This window comes from Uloborus diversus, chromosome 9 (genome assembly GCF_026930045.1).
Source record: "Uloborus diversus isolate 005 chromosome 9, Udiv.v.3.1, whole genome shotgun sequence".
NCBI lineage: Eukaryota > Metazoa > Arthropoda > Arachnida > Araneae > Uloboridae > Uloborus > Uloborus diversus.
Window position 1 is genome coordinate 147,653,178 of NC_072739.1, and position 20,306 is coordinate 147,673,483.

At 32.1% G+C, this 20,306-nt stretch overlaps 1 protein-coding gene across 1 annotated transcript; it reads right to left on the reverse strand.

Annotated features, from left to right (window-relative positions):
* Positions 1–16: 16 nt before the first annotated feature.
* On the reverse strand, positions 17–16,446 carry LOC129229279 (NADH dehydrogenase [ubiquinone] 1 beta subcomplex subunit 9-like). Its single transcript, XM_054863551.1, has 5 exons — positions 16,212–16,446; positions 7,156–7,298; positions 3,683–3,738; positions 2,836–2,971; positions 17–142 (listed from the first exon to the last, which is right to left on the reverse strand). Exons 1-4 carry the CDS (start codon positions 16,313–16,315, stop codon positions 2,840–2,842), a joined length of 435 nt encoding a protein of 144 aa, XP_054719526.1. The 5' UTR covers positions 16,316–16,446; the 3' UTR covers positions 17–142; positions 2,836–2,839.
* Between the last annotated feature and the right edge of the window lie 3,860 nt (positions 16,447–20,306).

Genomic DNA, 20,306 nt, shown 5'->3' on the forward strand with positions numbered 1-20,306 from the left:
TTAATAGAAAAAAAAGTAGTCTACAACAATGCATTTATTTCCTAGTGTTCAGTTTTAAATCATGTTTGTGTCAAATTGTACAATTAATTCACATGTAAATAAAGCATCTTTTTGTGAATCTGTGAAATGTTCTTCTTAAAACCTGAAAAAGAATGTAACTATATAATTATTGCTTCAAACAAAAATGGGAATTAATATTAGTAGATTTTGTCATAACAAAGTTTCGAAAAAAGGAGAAAAGAGAATTTTTAGTATTGCAAGCATAATTAACTTCAATGAAAGGATTTTTCTGACCATTGTTGGCATTCACTACCTCATTCCATAAATGAAATTAAGTATCTTTATTTGAAGGTGAAGGATTAGTATTTCTGAAATTTGTTTTCTAACAGTATAATTTTACTTATGGAATTTTCGAAATATATCACAGGGTTTCTAGTTGTCTTTATAAATTTGTGATAAATATTTTTCCTTAACTTGTCCTGGTTTTTAGCTTTTTGTTTTGATTTCCTATCTCTTTTAAATAGTTTACATATTTTATTTTTTTCTCAACCAGAACCCTCCCCTATAAAACTTATACTATCCTGACTTGGACTCGAACCCTTAGTTTCCGACTAGACTGACATGGCCTCTCATTGGTATAGCAAAACACAGTGGTGCCAATGCTACATCAAAATACAAGTACATTTCAAGTAACAATTCTTACTCAATTTCATCTTCAAAATGCAATTATGCCGAAGGTTTCTGCTGTGCAATTATTTGCTTTTTCAAATTCATTCATTGGTTTTGTTAAGGCTTAGCAATGGTAGAGATAGCTTCCATGAGCTGTCTCAGATTACAGACTGCAAGTAGGGCTTGAAACTATGCCATACTTGCCAACCTTCGAGGAAAAAAAAACAGGAGATTCTACTAGAGGTATATAGGTGATTCTTCACCAGTGTTATATCTTCACAATAGAATTATTAAATTATGCTTTTAAATAACATGAATACTAAATTTAAAGTGAAATAAGGATTTTTTGCAGATGCAAGCTAATTGGTAGCAGCAAAAAAAAAAAAAAACATACTGTGAAGGAAAAACCAAATTAAAAGGAGTCAATTTCCTTCAGGTTTTGTACATTCCCCAGTTTCTACCAAAAAAGTAGCTAAAAAAATTTAATTACTAAAATCCGAAAAAAAAAAAAAATCAATATGTAATGAAAATAAAATATATAATAAGTAGGTATAGGGTATCACATGTTCAAATAACTTCAAACTTTCAAAATAATTGAAATATTTTCAAGATGTAAAAGGATTGAAATCTGCTGCAATTTTCGGCAAAGCACGTGCTTTGTTGAACATACAATGTGGAAAGCTTCCAAAAAATTAATTTTTACTAAATGAAATATTAATTTGAAAAAATCTTATTCCCTGACATTGGTAGACAAGAAAAGGGTAGCATCTAGTGAGAAAAAAATAAAACTTTTGATGATTGACTGAAAAAACTGCAAAAACGGGAGAAAATTGTAAAAAACGGGAAATCGGGAGATGGAAGCAAAAAATGAGAGTCTCCCGTTAGAAACAGTAGAGTTGGCAAGTATGCTATGCTGAAACAGAGCTGGTGTTTTGAGAGGGTCCATAGCTAGCGATGAGCCTAAACTCGGCCACCATTTTACGTCTGAGCTATTTGGAGACTAGAGATATTTTGTGTCTTGAAGACTTATGGATTGTCTTAAGAGTGAGGTTCTTTGTGGAGAGATGTTCCAAAAAAATTTACTGGAAGGAGATATTTGTAGTGTCAAGGCAATCTTTTCAGCTAGTGAGTCGGCACTCTCATTGCTGTGAGATTTCACAATATCAACATCCAGGGATCCACTATACTGTCTGACCAACGATTACATGGAAAGGCTAATATCCGGTTTATTGACAGAAATGAACGTATCTATTAGTTTGTAGGGATGTTAGTTTGTTTCAGGTGTGCACTTTTGACTCGAATATTTAGCCTTATTTTGTAACAATGAAAATTTGCACAGAGCAATATTTTTTAAGTCTAAAGTATATTCGATCTATATTCTCACGGCAAAAATTAATTGATTTGCTTATTAACAAAGTTTTGAGCTTACCATTTTGCTTTTACGTTCCTGAACGAAATGAAGATATTTTATTTTATTTTTGTTGTTTCCATGGTAACTATTTTTGTTTCCTTTTATTTTATTTTTGAGAATGCAATAAATGAATAAGGCACTAGTGACATTATAAAATGCGTGCATCAAAATCCCATCATTAACTTCCCTTCTCCCCTGCTAGATTCATTCAAATGGAATCGTCTTTACTTCGCAGATTACCAAATTACATAAAATCCGTGGTCAAACAGTAAAACAATGTCGCTTTTGTCAACAGGTAGTTATTGCAAGTTTCCAACATTCTATTTCTGAGCCTAAGCTCGACTGCAGATGCCACTTTTGTGCTTAGCATGGCAGAATAGTGGAACCATTAAAGCAAAATAAGAATAGCTTTGAAAGCTGTGGAAGTTTTTAATATTAACAACTTTTTATAATGGGCTGAAAATAAAAATCAAATTAATAAAAAAAATATTCTTATTTAGTTAAAGATTTATAATTTAATCCCTGAGAACAGAAAACAAAATGTTGACTACATTCTGGATTTACCTTAAAATGCTCTTATTAAAATGACACAATATACCTAACTAAATTTTTTTTACTACCTTTAAAAAATGATTCAAATGTTTATACTAATTTTTCAAGATTGGTATAAGCCAGGCAAGATATCCCTTTTGTAATGTTTTTAGTTAAATATTTTATGTTATTCTTATCCTCAAAAGTGTTTAAAAAATACAAACCCCTTCAATGATCAGTTTCTGCAGGTTTCCCATATTTTCTTTCCCAGCGTTCAATGTAGTCTAATTTCCTTTGCTCACGACGGGCAAAATATTCAGGATATTGAGCTTTTTCCAAAGGGTGCCAATAGTCCAAGACCTAAAAAACATAATTTAATAAACATACTCAAAATGTAAAATAACTGTTAATATATTTGATAAAAATAAATAGAATTAATTTCAAATGAAACTCATTTGGTGTTTCAAAATATGTAGTTTTGAACAGCATTCATTTTTCAAACTGGGCATCAACTACATTTAGAGTTTTCAAATCCTTCTTGGCTTTCTATGACTCATGAAATGCAATGTTCAGTGGTTTTCCCATAGGGTATACTGCATATATGTCATATACTCTCAAACAGTTTTTAGACATATAGCGCATACCCTCAAGATTCAAAAAATTTCATATTATGACATATTATGCTTATGATCGCATACACATATTGTGCGTAATGGATTACTGGGAGTATACCCTCAAAAAAATTGATGGGAACATCACTGGCGATGTTATTAGAAAAAACATATTTTTTTCCCTAAGTTATGTCTAATTTAGTATTTTGAAAATAATCTTTGCACATGTATTTCAGAAAATTGAAATTAAAGCAAAATGTAACGAGCTAAGCTTCTAATATAACTAAAATCATCTAACTAGGTCAAACGTAGTAGTATATAGTACAAAAATGAAAAATCTGATATACGCACTATATGACTTCTCAGATTGCCTACTAAATAATCAAAGTCTTTTGTGTTACAATCCTGCTCAATATGAAGTAGATATTTTTGATAGAAGATAAATAAGTTGTCAACATACCCAATCAGGAGTTGGAACATCTCTGCCGTAATTTATGCCACCAGGTGAATATGAAACTGAAAAAATTGAGGTTGTTTTTAGTTGAAAAATGCAAGCTGGTGAACGCTTATGAACAATATGAGTCAGATTTTAACTGATCAACTGTGTGCAGGTGAGTAGAATGGCATCCTTATAGCTGCTTTTTTTGTTTTTCTTTTTTTTTATAATATAAAATTAAACTTTTTTATTAGATTATAACATCATTGTTGTTTAAACGGACTTTTGACCTTTTCTCTAAAAATTTACGACACAGCCTCAAAAATGGGGGTGAAAAGCTATTGTTGACTCCCTAGTTCACTCTCAATTCACAGTTTGGTTTCAACCCTCTTAAAATAACAAGAAAAAAGCCCGTCTATTTGGCTTTTAATTGCTAAAATGTATTTTTTCTTTTTTTGATGAAATAAATCAATCCAACTTATAGATATCTTCAAATGATAGTTAATTCTGATTGAACTTGAAGTAGGGGGAGCAATGTTCTTCAGTGGCACAGCCAGAAATTTGTTTTGAGGGGATATGATTAGTTTTAGCCCTGTTCTGAGAGGGCAGTTACCCTCAACTTGACAAGCTGCCAACAGACAGACTTCCCCATGTCATATCCAAGCTTCCTCACTTTGTTCAGTATAACTTCACTTCAACGATACCTGATTTTACAATTTCCTCAATTTAACGATACACTCGGTTTTAAAAGAATTACTTTTTTGTCAACTCGTGTTTTTCTAAGGTTCGATACTTTTTCAAATATACTTGAAAAGTATCACGTTAACGAAATATTAAGGCTCTCCCCAGCTGTTGGATATGTTTCCGAGAAACGAGAGATTTACATGTGTAAACACTTCATCAGCATTATAATCATTTCAGCTGTAAGAAGTCTGCTACTGAATATAGGCTTCCTCTCCCCCCCCCCCCCCCCAGACATACACGTAGGGAAGCTCTGAGCTTGTTGCGTTAAATATTTAATGCACGATATAGCCAAAAAAGTAGTTTCCAAGACCAAACATAGCAACAATAAATGTGAAAAAACTAATAGGATTGAAAATGCGCTGAGACATTCTTATAACACGAAAGAACCAAACAAAGAAGATTCCGAATGCAATTAAATCAACATTTTACTTTAAACTATCTGTTACCTTTTTGTTTCTACTATACAATTTTCCTGTCGTTAATTAAAAGATTTTGAACTTGGAGCTAATTTTATTATGGTGAAATTGGTTTTTAACCCAATACTTCCTTCCATACTATGTTGCGATTCATGATTTCATCCCAATCGAGATTTTCATTTGGAATAAGTACTTTTAGTGTAGTTGGTCACTTTACGGCAGAAAAGTTTACATACAGCATGCTATCCCCATAAAAACTGATGATCCCCAAACCACTCCAACAATTTCGAAACAGTCTCAAAACATATGTTTTTTGTTTTTCGAAATAAAATTTAGATGCGTAATTTAAAAAACATATAAAACTATTTGAAGTGTAAAAAAGGAAATAAATAAATAAAATAAAATAAGATGGTCAAACAATAGTTTCACTTAAAAAATTAAAAAAAAAAAGCCTTACATTGACTTATATAATGCTTTTGTATTTGTTTTTAGCCAAGTGTGATTGATATTAGTCAAAGTGGCTAATAACAGCCAAGTCTGGCAACCCTAAGCAAGTTTGAAAATTTAAAGCAAGAAGAGACAAATTTTCATTTTTATGGTTGCAAATCGTCTGCCTTATGTGTCAATTCAGTTTTTTTTCAAGGCTTAACTTGATTAGACTTTATATTAAAAAACTTTTTTTTTTGTAAAAAAATGCACTTTTTTTACAGAAAAAACACTGATGTAGATGAACTTAGAATGCAAAACTACAATTAAATCCAAAATTTCATCCAAATCGTTAGAGCCATTTCCGAGACACGAAATATATATACAGTCACAAGAATTGCTCATTGAAAGATATAAGATTTCACTGGTCCAGATTTGACTGCATTGAATGTCTATGCTCCTTGATTTAACGATTACTCTTTCCAGTACCTTGGCAATCATTAAATTGGGTTATACTGTGTTTTTAAAATGTTAATTGAATCATTTTACTTGATTTCCCAGCTTTTTTTTTTTTTAATTTTATTTTTAAACATTTTTGCCAGACAGTCTTTTTAATTCTTTTACTTAATTTTTTTTTTTTTGGTCATTTAATTTGTTTTACTTTTACCTCAAAAGCTAAACATGAAGGTAAAACGATAAGTTGTGTAAAAATTACAAAACTATGTAAAATTTTCGAAAGATAAGAGATAGCTTCGAGATCATTGGAGAATTTTTTCCCCCTGTTTTACAGATTACAAGAGATAAAAAAACTGGCTCTAAAAGTTCAACAATGTTTCAAAAATAATTCAAACATTGAGAAACAATTGAAACATAAATATAAAATAAAAATGTAATAATTTAAAAGGTTAGAAATACAATAGGTAAGAGTCTAGGAAAAAAATTAAAGTATCAGCAATAAAATTACAAGAAAATATACCAAAAATCATGGAAAAACAGAATGGAAAATAAACCATTAGCTGTAAAAAGATGTAGAAATTATGATACTTTTGAAAAATAAGAGCAAGCTTCTAGATTTAAAGAATTTGTTAACCCCTAGTTTACAGATTACAAGAGGAAAGAAAAAAATTAAAAGAAAAGAAAACAGGTACTAAAAGTTGAACAATGTTTGAAAACAAATTTATCAAACCCCCCTTTAAAAAAAAAAAAAAAAACCAAGATTAAAAACAAATAGTGGGAGGTAGGGCACGTTGGTCCATTTTTTTACTTTTCATTTTTTATCTCATCAAAAAAAGTAGTTTGATTGCCTACAATAAGTTTCACTAAACATTTCTCAACACAGCAATTTTTTTTGGAAATGTTGAATCGATAAACTTTTTTAAATATTGATTTTTTAACAGAACCTTGTAAAGTGGACCAACATGCTTCACGGTTGGGGTATGTTGTTCTGCCTGGTGGGGCACGTTGGTTTGCATAACTCAAACAGCATTTATTATTACATGAAATACACCGCCAGCTCAGTCACTTCCAGCCAAGGACTGCAGTTTCGTGCTTTTTAGTACTCATCAGCTCGGCATAGGAAAATGACTGAGCTGGAGATGGAAAACCTCTTAAGGAAGCCAAGAGTGACAAACAAACTGGTAGCTAATATAGAATTAGCGCAGACCAGACGAGTGACCGAAACAATGGTTCGGTTCAACTCGAATATTGAAGGCAAGGCATGGTATATTCATGCCTTGCCTTCTAAGTCCTTACAAACATGCAGTTACTTTACTTTTTAAGCACTTTAACTTGATTCTTTAAATTACATAAAATTAATTACAAAAATCCTTAAATAATAGAAAGTAAACACTATCACTGGAAAAATCCTCATCAAAATATTTTTTTATAATGCAGCTATGAGAAAATACTAACATTTACGAGGTTGATAATGCATATTGGCAGCTAATTCTTTTTCCCCATCTTCCAGAAGCTTTTTAGCTTTCCGTAAGTCTTTCTCATCTTTATGCTCATCAAATCTCGCTCTCATAAGTACAGCATGGTATCGGTACTCCCACCTACAAAACAGAAAAGGTTTGCTGATATAGATTTTGTAATAACATGCACAGACTACATAGAAATAAATACATAGTCCCATTCAGCAATGCTTTTATTTGTAATAATTAAGCTGTAATATTATATTATTACTAAACAGTTCAGGAATAAGAGATGTGGGTACAAAATAAACAGCAGATAAAATATGTAACTGAAACTTATTAAAAAAATAAGTTTTTTAATTAATGAACCATTTAAACAGAAAATACATTGCACACATCAGATTTAAGAATCATCAAAGAAAAGACTTTTCTAATCATACCTATAGAACACAATATACTGTTTGACTGCGGATTGTATGTAATTTGGCAATCTGCCAAGTAATATTCCATCTGAATGAATCTAGCAGGGGAGAAGGGAAAATAACGATGGGATTTTGATGCACTCGTTTTATAATGTCACTAGTGCCTTATTCATTTATTGCATAATCTAAAATAAAATAAGGGAAAACAAAAATAGTTACCAAAGAAACAACAAAAAGAAAAGAAAAGATTTTCATTTCATTCAGGAACGTAAAAGCGAAGTGGTAAGCTCAAAGCTTTGTTGTGAATAAATAAAGCAATTAATTTTTGCCCTGAGAATGTAGATCGAATATATTTTAGATTAAAAAAATGTTGCTGAGAGAGCAAATTTTCGTTTTTAAAAAATTAAGGCTAAATAATAGAGAGGCAAAAGTGCACATCTGTAACAAACCAACTAATACCCCAATAAACTAATATCCACCTATAAACCGGATATTAGCATTTCTAAGTAATGGATTGTCAAACAGTACAGTATACTCTCGATATCACAAAGTTGAAGGAACAGCAAAAGAAATTTGAGATATCGAGTTTTTGAGATAACAAGGTCATCTTCATAATAAAATAATATTCTCAAAAAAAAATAAAAAAATAGTCATGATAGTTAAAAATAAGTGGAAACATGTAATGAAAGTTGAAAAAAAATCTTAATACAATAACGAAAATTTTAATTTTTAAAATGAGCCAAATGTAATAGAGAATAGAGAATAAAAACGGACGCTCTAGTGAAGTAGCAAAATGTAGTGATTTACCATGCCTAAACTTGATTTGGTTACCAAAGTTACAGAATGGTTTCAAATGAGTTTCGAGAGCCCCAGAAGAAAAGAAGTTGAACAAAGGTTTGCACAATTTGCTGTGTCTCTCTTAGATCATTAAAATAATCATTCTCTAAATCATCTAAGGTGTCTCTAAAGGGGTTTTACGTTTATCTCTCCTTTTTACGTAGGTGGAAATAAGAGTCAAAAGGTCCAACAAAATGGCATGAGGAGGGGGCAAAAAGTTTTAAGTAGGTTTTTTTGGTCTTCTCATGACTTACATTTCCTGATACCCAGGGGCTCTAGAATGAAAGTGACAGTAGATTAGTTTCTCCGAATCACTTATTCTAACCCCTGAGAGAAATAATGAAGGGTGTGAGAAATTTTTAGAAACATCCCTCGAGTTGTTTTGAGACGATAACTGCGTTTTTTCCGGAAAAATTATATTTGACTTCGAAAAATATTCGACATAACAAGATTTTGATTGAAAACTCTTCAACATAAGAATGAAAAATAACATTAGATAAATACGTAAAATCAAGGGGGTAAATAATGTTTCATCATATCAAGCTGAGTCAGTTTTCAAGATATCAAACAAGACTCATTTACTTATTTTCTTCTTTTTATTAAAGCTATAGCATTTAAACATACATCAACGGGTTATTATATCCTATCAAAACATAACCAAAGAAAATAAACAAAAATGGATGGCATGTAGGAACTGTGGAACAAAAGTTAACCAAAAAAAATGATTATTTACACTGATGTCCATTTGTCCTCATCAAATACAACTACAGTATAACCCTGATTTGACGATTGTCGAGTGACTGGAAAAATATTTCATTAAATCAAGGATATTGTTAAATGGAGGAGCATATACTTTTATTGCAGTTAAATCTGGACCAGTAAAATGTATCGTTAAATTGAGGAAATCATAAAATCAGGTATTGTTAAATTGAAGTTATACTGTATCTTATTCACTAAACCAGGGCTGCCACTGCTTTATGGTCCTAAAAATAGTCGTTTAGTGTAACCTCTCAAATGAGAAATAGTCTGAAAAATAGTCGCAAAATAAGAAAAATATTATCTAAAATAATCTACGGGCCGTGGTAGCCTGATCGGTAGGGCATTGGACTCGGGACCGGAGGGTCTCGGGACGGGCGGAAGACCCACCGTCGTCATTAATGGTGACTGGGCGACGCTAAATATGCTCATGGTCACAATGTCCTCCAAGTGAAACGATACCTCTGGGGGTGCTGGTACTAGGTAGCTATTAGCTCCTGGACTAGTTCCAAATTCTCATTAACTGTTCGATCCGGTGATGGTGCTGCCATCTATCGGTATATAAAATAATGGAGGCAAGGCACTTAGTATGCAGTCCTCGACATAAATACAGTTGTAGTCAGTTGTGACTCTGAACAGGAATAGGAATAAAATAATCTACTATTATTTTTTTTAAAGTATTAATATTTAACCATGCTACACAACTTTGATGAATAGACCTACCTCAGCTGCTATAAATAGGATTACCTAGACAAGCGGAGCTCTCTCCAGTCAAACACAAGTGGTGTTCTAGACATCGTTTCATACCAATCTTAATTCAATTACAAGAATGAAAGTCATGCTGCATATCTAAGAGATTTGAGATATTCTCAAAAATTCACATTTTTATGGATTTCCCGAAAACTAAGAGATCAATTGTTCAGGAACTTTTGTCACATAAAAAGCATGCCTCATAGCCCGGTCAATTTAGACATAAAAATAGTGATCAAATAACAAAAATTCCGGGAAAGCTAAATTTTTGTACAGACCTTGGGTTTAGTATTACAAATAAAGTGCCAAAAGTCCCCGTCGATCCCATGTGCGCTAAAAAAGTTATTCAAGGTCAAAGATCAAAATTTTAGGTTTTTTGGATTTTTTTCAAAAACAGTAAGTTTTATCGAAAAGTACCTCAGACCAAAGTTGTAGATCTCAAAATTCTCTATAAAAATGGTCCTTATGATTTTTATCTCCAATTCCAGATTTCAATTTTGAAGCTGAGAGAATACTATGGGCTCATTGATAAGCAGAACTGGTAAAACTCGGCAGCTCCCTCTTTCAAAAAGGGGACTTTCGATAAAACTTTGAAAGAAATTGCTTGATGGCGTACCTACTGAGTAGTATGGCTTTCAAAACCTCACATGTCATACTAAAGCAGCGAGACGATAGGTAAAATAAGAGAAAGAAGTGTCAGGTACAGTTTGTTGTCTAACCAAAAGGGATGGATTTATTTGATTCAGATAAGAATCTAGAAATATTAAGCCACAATACCATCAAGCCACAATTTCAATCAAGACTGAAAATTATGAGAAGTAAAATAGTTCAACTCGCACGCCAAACTTATGTTTTATTGTAATCATTGTGGTTACAGTTTGAGGGCTCAAAGCCCATTAAAGTTTCTTTAGCAACGTCTTTTGTTTTAAAGGGTGACTTATGTGGGCTGTTGCAAGCCACATTTATATTTTAAAATTTTTATACTTAACCTTTGTTCTCTATCATACGTAAATTTGACATTTTGAGCCAAAGTTATGGGCTAAGTGGAGAATTAACATTTTTTTTTTTACTAGATAAGAAATGCTTTTATTGCTCTTTTTTTCCGTATCTATGTAAGAATTAATTAATATGAAAGCAAACTTTTACAAATCATTACTTCTAATGTTTTTTCTCTAGGTACGGAGCAACACTGTGTTAATCAATTCTGACCCTATATTGGTCAAATTCAAGATTCAACGCATGTGTGGAACTTTAAAATACAGTTTTTTTATTAAAATGATCTTATGCAATGTGTAATCTACACAAAAAGCCTGCTCTTAAGAGCGATAACATCAAATTTATCAAATTTTGATACTTGATGAAATTATTGTAACTTCTTCCAGTTTTTATGCATTTATGATCAACTTCAAGGCGGAGCGACACCTCAAGATATTTTTTGCGGTCGAAATCCTTTTGCATAACCAAATATCTCAACAAAAGGCAACTTTTCTGGGTTATTACTTAGCGTTTATCAGATTTTGATTTTTTTTAATCCACCCTAATGAAGATATCCAGTACTTCGAAAGTAAGTCCACCTCGTACTAGAGCGGTATTAAGTGGGTATGAATCCAGCTTTTGTTGTAAAAAACACTGCTTATTTTGTGGCGAGGAAGCGGGTGAAAAGGCTGAGAAGAACAAAACGCAGAATTATCGCAGAAAAATTCTTAAATTTTCTATACTTGCATTCAAAGAATCCCTTTTAAAATTAGCTAAAGATCGTTCAGAGGTGTGTCAAAAGCTGTCCTTGCGCGTTTTAATGTTGAGTATGATTTATAGTCGCTGCTTTATGAATATTTCTGCGATAATTCTGAGCTTTCTTCTTCTCAGCCTCCTCATCCGCTTCACAGCCACAAAATAAGCAGTGTTTTTGAAAACAAAAGCTGAATTCAAATTCACTTAATCGCGCTACAGTACGAGGAGGACTTACTTTTGAAGTATTTGGCCTTGGAATTAAATCCTCATGTTGCTGCAGAGATTGAACTTTTCCGGGTGTATGATTTTCTGCAATCCACGCGAATTGTAACGGACTTTCGACTTCTTAAATAATCAGCATTCTTATAACTTCTCCGACACTTGCATCGATTAAAGTTGGCATTCCACGACTGCCTAGCACAACAGTTTCACCTTCAGTCAAAGGTTTGTTTGCAAATAAAGCAAAATTGTGACATTTTTCTTAAATATTGATCAGCACAAACAGTAGACGCTTGTAATAAATACGTTTATTCACTCGAATTGCACGTTTAACTCTAAAAGAAGCATGTACGTCAGCCCACCTAGAAGGAGTCATGGCCTAGACTGCGCCATCGAAATTTTTAGGGGGATTGTTTTAAGGGGTATTTTTCTCAGTTTTTGGAGGGGGCTCTTGCTTTTGAGGGGGGGGCTCCGCGATATTGAGGGGTGCGCCCATGCCCTTAGTGGGTTGGGCACCCCCGGGTACGTGAACGACGCCACACGGACTAGAATAGCCAGATGTTATTCAAGGGCATGCGAATAGAGAGGATTCTGTAAGTGACTCGCTGTCTTTTGAGAGTACGCAATATCTGGGAAATGGTTTGGTCTTGGAGATAAAAATCATAAGGACCATTTTATAGAGAATTTTGAGCTCTACAACTTTGGTCGAGGTACTTTTCGATAAAACTTACCGTTTTTGAGAAAAATCCAAAAAACCTAAAATTTTGACCTTTGACCCCGAATAACTTTTTTAGCTCACATGGGATCGACGGGGACTTTTGGCAATTTATTTGTAATGCTAAACCCAAGGTCTCTACAAAAATTTAGCTTTCCCGGAATTTTTGTTATTTCCATTGTCTAAATTGACCGGACTATCAGCCAGGGCGAGATTTGGAAGTGTGGAGGCCCCGGGGCAAGGAAGGAGTAGAGGCCCCTAATCATGGTTCGAAAAGATCATCATATTTTCGAAAATATCCAATACTTTGATATATATCCGAATATTTTGATATCTATGCATATATTCGATATTTTGGACCCGTGAAAGTTAGGATATTTTGCAAAAATTTTATTGTGGGGGCCCCTTTGCTGTGGAGGACCCGGGGCAGTAGCCCCGCCTGCCCTCCCCTAAATTCGGCCCTGGCCTCAGCTGTCATTTTCCAATAAATAGTAAACTCCCCAAGCATTTAAGGGACCAGAAACAAATTGAAGAAATCAAAAATGTTTTTTAACAATCCTTCTTAGGGGTCTGGCCAGAGCAAATTTGGGTCCGTTAACGGACCCTTCACAAAAATCCGATCAATCAAAACGGACCTTTCACAAAAATCCAATCAACCAAAACGGACCTTTCATAAAATCCCGATCAACCAAAACGGTCCCTTCACAAAATTCTGATAAACAAAAACGGATCTTTCACAAATTGTTTATTGAAAGAGCAAATCTCAGATTAAAATAATACAGCATATTTCCTTTTTAAAAACGATAATGGTTGGAACCTTTTTTAATGTTAAATTAGAGGAATCAACTTATACAAAATCAGCTAATTTCGCAAAAGAAAAAAAAAATCAGCACTCTTGTGATGCTCCTGCAAGCCATAAATAATTACTACCGCCAAATAAATATAATGCCTGTTGTTGGTTTCTTTGAAAGAAATTAACAGCTGAAAGTCAGTTTGGTTTATAATTTTGCTTGTTTGTTTTATGCAGCGATGTTGTTGTAAACTTCTTTGAAAAAGCGTCAACATTCTCTGAATAGGCTTAACGGTTTATCGCCACTTAGCGCCTGTGCGATGTTAAACTGTTATTTTGGGAGAAAGTTATATGGGTTTGATTTTTCGATGCTAAAAAGGATAATTAACTTACAATGAACTCTTTTATTTACCGTTTTTTTTTCTATAGATGCCTACATTTTGAAAAACGAAATTTTTTTTACATCTGATATGAGAATCATATTTCATTCTTTTTTCAAGCTAACTTCGCTTTATTAGGATGCAAATAAATGAAAAGGGTTCTTTATTTTTGTAACAAAGCTTATTTCAGGTTTTTAAAGCGGAATTCCGTTTTCTTTTATGAGTCAATAATTAAAATGCTGAATCGATCGTTTATTTTTTATTTTATTTATTTATTATTATTATTATTTTTGCTTCAACTGTGTCCAGATATTAATGATATGTTTATCATAGGGCTCTAAAATGCAATTCTAAAATAATTTTATCCAAAATATTTATTTTACAAGCCGTTTTTATGCTTTTGATGCCTTCACTTTGAGGATTGCAATCTCTTTGCATCTGCTATGGGAATCTGATTTTTCGCATTTTCGATGTTTAGTACGCTTAGTTAAGTAAACAAATAAAATATTTTTTTATTTTTGTAAAAATCGCGGAATTTATAAGTTTTAAACGAAACTCTGTGCTCTTAAACAGTGTCTTAGGTTAAAAATTTAAATGCTGAACCCCTGACTGAATTTTTTTTTCTTACAGTTGTTTTAAATACTATACAAATAACATTTCTATTATAATTTAACATGATGTAGAATGGTAGATAAATATTGATACTTGAGGGGTGCCCATCTCCCAGTGAGCGATGCCTCTCCTCCCCCCCCCCAGCCTCAAATACTAGAAAAGCACTAAAGAATGATATTTTCAACAGAAAAGAGGGAAAACACTCAACTTTAAGTGTCAATGATGCAGTTTCCACCATCTCAAGAGTCTAAACTTTCGTTTTTGCAAAAAAAAATTTTTTTTTTGCAAAAGTATTTGATTTTTCACAAAATTATTGGATTTTTCACAAAAAACGGACCCTGTGAAAAATCCTGGACAGACCCCTGCTTCTTCATAAATAGCTGTGGATAACCCGTAACTTTCAGAATTTAATTTACTCACTGTGAACAATAATTCTACGCATGAAAGTATCACTTATATTCACAAAAATATAAGCATTTCTTTCAAAAAAATCAATTTCGTTCGCATGGTTTCGGCCCATAACACACACAGTTTTCCATCCTGGCTTACCAAACTTTCAGAAAATCTAACAGTATACAGGAGAACCATTATACTAAAATTTGAAGCCAAAATTTTGAAAATTTGATGAAATATGAAGGGTTAAAGCAATTAAATTTTCACCACACATGCGTGAAAAATAGCAATATAACCTTGGTAATTTAAAGTAGATCCCCAAACTCCTAATAAAATTCCAGTTCAATATCTTAAAAATTTAGAAAGATATCAACAAACGTAATGAGCTGAATTTCAATATCATTTTCATGGATAGGCAACGAATGCAATTTAATGTTAAGTATGATAAGTTCAATGTTAAGTTTTAATTAATGTTAAGCATGATAAAATAGTTGACCAAACAATAACCTTCAATGTAAAAAAAGCATGGGGTACTTTTTACATTTTTGCAAGGGCAACAAATAGAAAATTTACGACAACTGATATGAATTCCCCCATGCAATTATTTTAACATATTTAACATGCAAAAATTGTTCTTTAAATTTTTGTTCACATTACTACAAAAGTGTGTGTGTGTGTGTTTTTTTTATAATGTCATTTTATTTACTCCTTTAAAGTTCCCTTTTTTTTACATCCGCTGTATTTTTTACACTTTAGTCGCTGTTAGACTGAAATAGCAGTTTTTTTTTTTAAAAATAGTCGTTTTTGTGTTAATTTAGGCTAAAATAGTCATTATAGTCTGCAACTCTTTAAAATAGTCGCTTTTTTAGTCGCCAGTGGCAGCAATGCTAAACTTTTTTTCAATGTTTAGTACAACGTTAAGGTATTGGTATCCTACTTTCAAAATTTACTTTTTAGAAAGCATTTGGTGCACTCACAAGCAATTTTAGAATTCTACTATAAAACCTTTTTTTTTTAATTTTCCTTATAAGTATAATTTAGTAATGATAGGGTGTGTGATCAAATTTGCAGTTACTTTTGTTGGCTGTGAAGATTATAAAATTCAACACACTGCTGACCAATTTGAAATAGATATAAAATGTAACCTGATTTTTCACTTCTTCACCTTCAACAATTTTACGCATAACAAATTTTGTCTCATGTAAATGAAATAAAGTATTTACAGTTAAAATGTGCTTACAAACTTTTAGTTTTTGATTTAAGAAGTATTGGAGGTTTTAAAGTACTTGTTTGATCTAATACGATATGTCAGTTAGATTCAATGTTAATATCTATTTATCAGAAAGTATTTTTCGTTGCGTTTTCAAAGGCTGAACCTCAAAGGAATTTTATTTAAAACACAAAAAAAAAAAAAAAAAACAACAAATAGAGAATGCAAGTGTAACTAACCTATCATCATATTTACTCCATTCGTTTCTAACAGCCCTCTTGTATAAACTACAGACTTTCTGAGCATGAGTTCTCAAAGTCACCTGCAAGTGTCGAGGTAACATGATAAAAAGTGAAAAATTTGAGATAGATCACTTTTCAAATTTACAAAAAGTTACTTCAATTCAAGAAAGTTCTTGCAAAAGAAGAAATCTGAATTTTTGTAAACAAACCAAAACCAACACAAGGTGACATTAACTACGGTTACAGTGAATTTGCGCTTTCTGTTTTAAGATTTCGTGTTGCTTGTTTATATTTAGGCTGAGCTAGAGTCCCAACAAATTAATGAATGCGATTAGAATATTTTCACAGCGATTTCGGGACACATTATATGAAAATAAGGATATGAATAACTGATAATCTTTGTAAAGAAAAGAGAAAAATGACACTTCAATATTTATTGGTTCGGAAACATTTATTTAACGTAACCCAGACAGCACAGATCTTCCAATATTCGTTGTTATATCGTTGAACTGGTGCAAAACTCGTGACATATCACAAACGGATATCGACGCGATGTAGATTTCCTCACGTAGTTGGGCTTTTCCAAATATGGTTGACAAAAGTACGAAATTGGCACAGGTATCAAAATAAATCCAAAATATGTTTGAAAGTTTACATTTATAGTATATAGCGTATCTCTAATTTTTGTAATCATTTTGACGAGTTTTTACGTGTCTGAAAACTGTTTAATCTGCGCATGCGCAACAGTTTCAGTTTAGAAAAATGGCTATTTACTGACTGTAGTATGTTTCCACGTTGTCAGTTGTCGGCTTGTGTATTGTTGCGATCGTGAGTGTGTAAATGAATTAGCGATTTCTTGTATTAACGTGAAGTAAGTAATTGCCTGCTTTTAAAGTTTTTTTAATTATGTTTTCTAAATTCAAGAAATAATGTTCTGATCGTCAAGAACGACGTAGAGATAGCTTTGAATTAAAAATTCTCATATTATTATTATTATTATTATTATTTTGTTTGTTTGTTCAGATTATTGCTGGAATAAAATTTGTGAATTGTGCATACAAAAGAAATGGTTTATTGTCTACTTAAATATGAATACAAAATAGGTTATCAATGATTCATATATTACTGCCATGTTTCTTATGGAAGTCTTAAATCTTTAAAATTACTTTTTTAAAACGCTAAAAATAGTTAACATCAGACATTTTTTCTTAAATTATTTAAATAAAATATACATATTTATTTATGCTTGAAATTAATTTAAAAATTATTTCATTTTTCTTGTCTTTCTTAATTATTTTATTGAGTTATATTCCAAATTTGAATTTTATTTATACGATTTTTTAAAAAATCTTAAGTATATTACTGTTTTAAAAAGTTTGAGGGTAAAAAAGTTTTTAAGACTTTCAAAAAGTGTGCAAACAGTCTATAAATTATTGGTAATTAATTTACCAAGATGCAATTTATATAGATATTTCGTGACACAAACACATGAGAAAATCGTTGATAAATCCTCTGAAACAGGTTGTTAGTTCATCTAATATTAGTAGATAATTCCATTTAACCTCTAAAATCCGTTGAAAACTCCTCCAGAGTACAATATAACCAAAATAGAAATATCGTTGATATTTTGTAAGCATCCAAAAAACGTTGATAATTGCTCCCAAAAATGTTGAAAGTCATATCATATCTACAGCGATTTCACGTAAAATCGCCGTGCTGGGCGGACATTTTGCTGTTTTATCAACCAGTTCTCTACGAATTTAGGAGGATTTCGGTACATGTGATCACGTTGATGTTACATTACTTCTACGATTTTGGGACGATTTGTGCTGTTTGGGAAACGTAAAAGCACGTTATGTACTTCAAAAATGATTGGAATATTACAGATATCCGTCTTTTGCGGATATTTTACGTTTGGCGTAAACAGCTTAGTATTATACATTTGTATTTAGGTTGAGGGTTCGGCTTTGTATTAGAAGTGATGCTGCAATTCGAGTTCGCTCTTCTGAGGTTAAAAATTTGGCCCTGAAAAGGACAAAGGGCCTTTGATAGAAAAATCAGACTCCGAATCCATTAATAATTCGCAACTCCAGAGCTCGAATACGCTACTTTGCGGATATTTACAAAACTGCTGAAAAAACTAAAACATTGCGTTCCACGTCTTCATTTTGGGCAAACATCATTTGGAATCGTCATCCGCAACATCGTAACATCAAAACTATCTGATATAAACTGTGAGTACACATTTTATTTATCTTGTTCTGAGTGAATTTGGATAAATATCAGTTTTTCAATTCGATGAAAAAAAAAGCGGACTTACCCAAGTAACATAAATCACGTTACATCACGTTGCTCTGAATCGTTGACATCACGTTACTGGTAACGTTGGTAGAGCGAAAATATGTCTCGTTGCAAAACGCAAAAGCAACGGTTTTAGTAACGTTACATCAACGATTTTTGAAGCGTTACATCAACCTTTATTTATCACGTTACATCACGTTGCTTTTAAACGTTGTATTAAGATTTTTTTTTTTTTTTTTTTTTTCAAAGCTTGAATAAAGTTTTTTTTTTCTTGGTAAGAATGGAGGTGGGTTCATTGAACCCTTAATTTTTGATACAGTAAGTATTCTGTGTTTTTTGTTAATGCAATTAGTGTTAATATACTTTTATAAAGTCTTTGTTTTTTTTTCTTTTCTTTTAATTTATAAAATGTCTCATTCCGTTTAAAAGCGTTCGAGTATTTTCACACTGTTGCTTCATTCACAATATTTTGTAAGAGCATTCCTGACATTTAAAAATAAACAGAGCATAACATAGCACAGCCGAATTTACATCAATTAGAGTTCTATTAATAGTCAAAATTAACGATATTACTGCAAATTAAATAAAAACTTTTTTCATAAATAAATCCTTGAAAAAATAATTATTATTATTACTAAAGAAGTCCAGAAATATTTTTCGAAAGGCATGAAAGTTTTGAAAAAATCCTCTTACATCAGTGCTTTAACAAAAATTTGAAGTATTATTACTAAAGATAATTTCAGATATATGACAAAAAATTTTTCAAAAAATTGCTACAATTATTTCGTCAAAATCATTCTGCAAAAAGCCGATTAAATGAGTAAACTAGTATGTTGTGGCCATGACGAAACTTTCTTCTATATTTTTCTTTTTTTTTCTGATCCCTCCCCATGCTTGACGAGGAAGCAATATTCCCAACAAAAACCAAATTACACATGAAAAAACTTAACGACCATCCCAATGTCTGCATTATTGCAAAAGCAAAGCAAAGAGCGAAAATTGAAAGTTATTTTAAAAGCCTTGCTTGAATTAATTACAAATATTTTATTTGTTAACAAACATAAAATGGCAACAGTTAAAAATTTTAAATCATTGAGATAATATTTCCGATCATTTCCATACAATTAAAATCACGAGAAATACGCAGACGACAATCTATTACGATTTATCTTTCTTATTTATGCATTAATAAAGCTATTTTTATTCGCAAAAAAAAAAAAAAAAAAAAAAAAATCAACACCTCTTGGAGCGATTGGCGTCAAAATTGAACCAAAGCCTGTTTACGTATGGATTCACATATATTCCAAATTTCAACCAGAACGTAGCATTACTTCTTGAGATAGGGTACTCACAATGGAAAAAAAGAACGGGCGATTGCGCTACCCCCTTTTTAGCTGTTGACACCAAAATAAAATCACCTCTTATACCCACTAAGGGCTACTTGCCGATAAATTTTTCTTTCATTCCGTTCATTATTTCTTGAGATACAGCAGTCACAATTGACGACCAAAAAACGTTCTATAGCTCAACCCCCGTATGAGTTATTGACACCAAAATTGAATCAGCACCTGTTCCTGTTAATGGCAACATATAAACCAAATTTTGTTTGATTCCGCCAGTTACTTCCTGAGGAATAGCAAGCACGCGTAACTCAAAAAACGTCCCATTGCTCCACCCCCCTTGGAGGAATTCGCGCCAAAAACTAATGGGCACAAGTTCACATAGGGGCACATATGTGTACCAAATTTCGTTCGATTTCATGCGGTAGTTTTTGTTGTAGAGCGGCCACAA

Bases quoted from the DNA above. Each gene is read 5' to 3' on its own strand.
- LOC129229279 (XM_054863551.1), bottom strand. From the start codon at position 16,315: ATGTTACCTCGACACTTGCAGGTGACTTTGAGAACTCATGCTCAGAAA. The intron at 7,299-16,211 runs GTTAGTTACACT...TCTGTTTTGTAG, and splicing joins TGGAGTAAATATGATGATAG to GTGGGAGTACCGATACCATG. The intron at 2,972-3,682 runs GTATGTTGACAA...TATGTTTTTTAG, and splicing joins ATGTTCCAACTCCTGATTGG to GTCTTGGACTATTGGCACCC.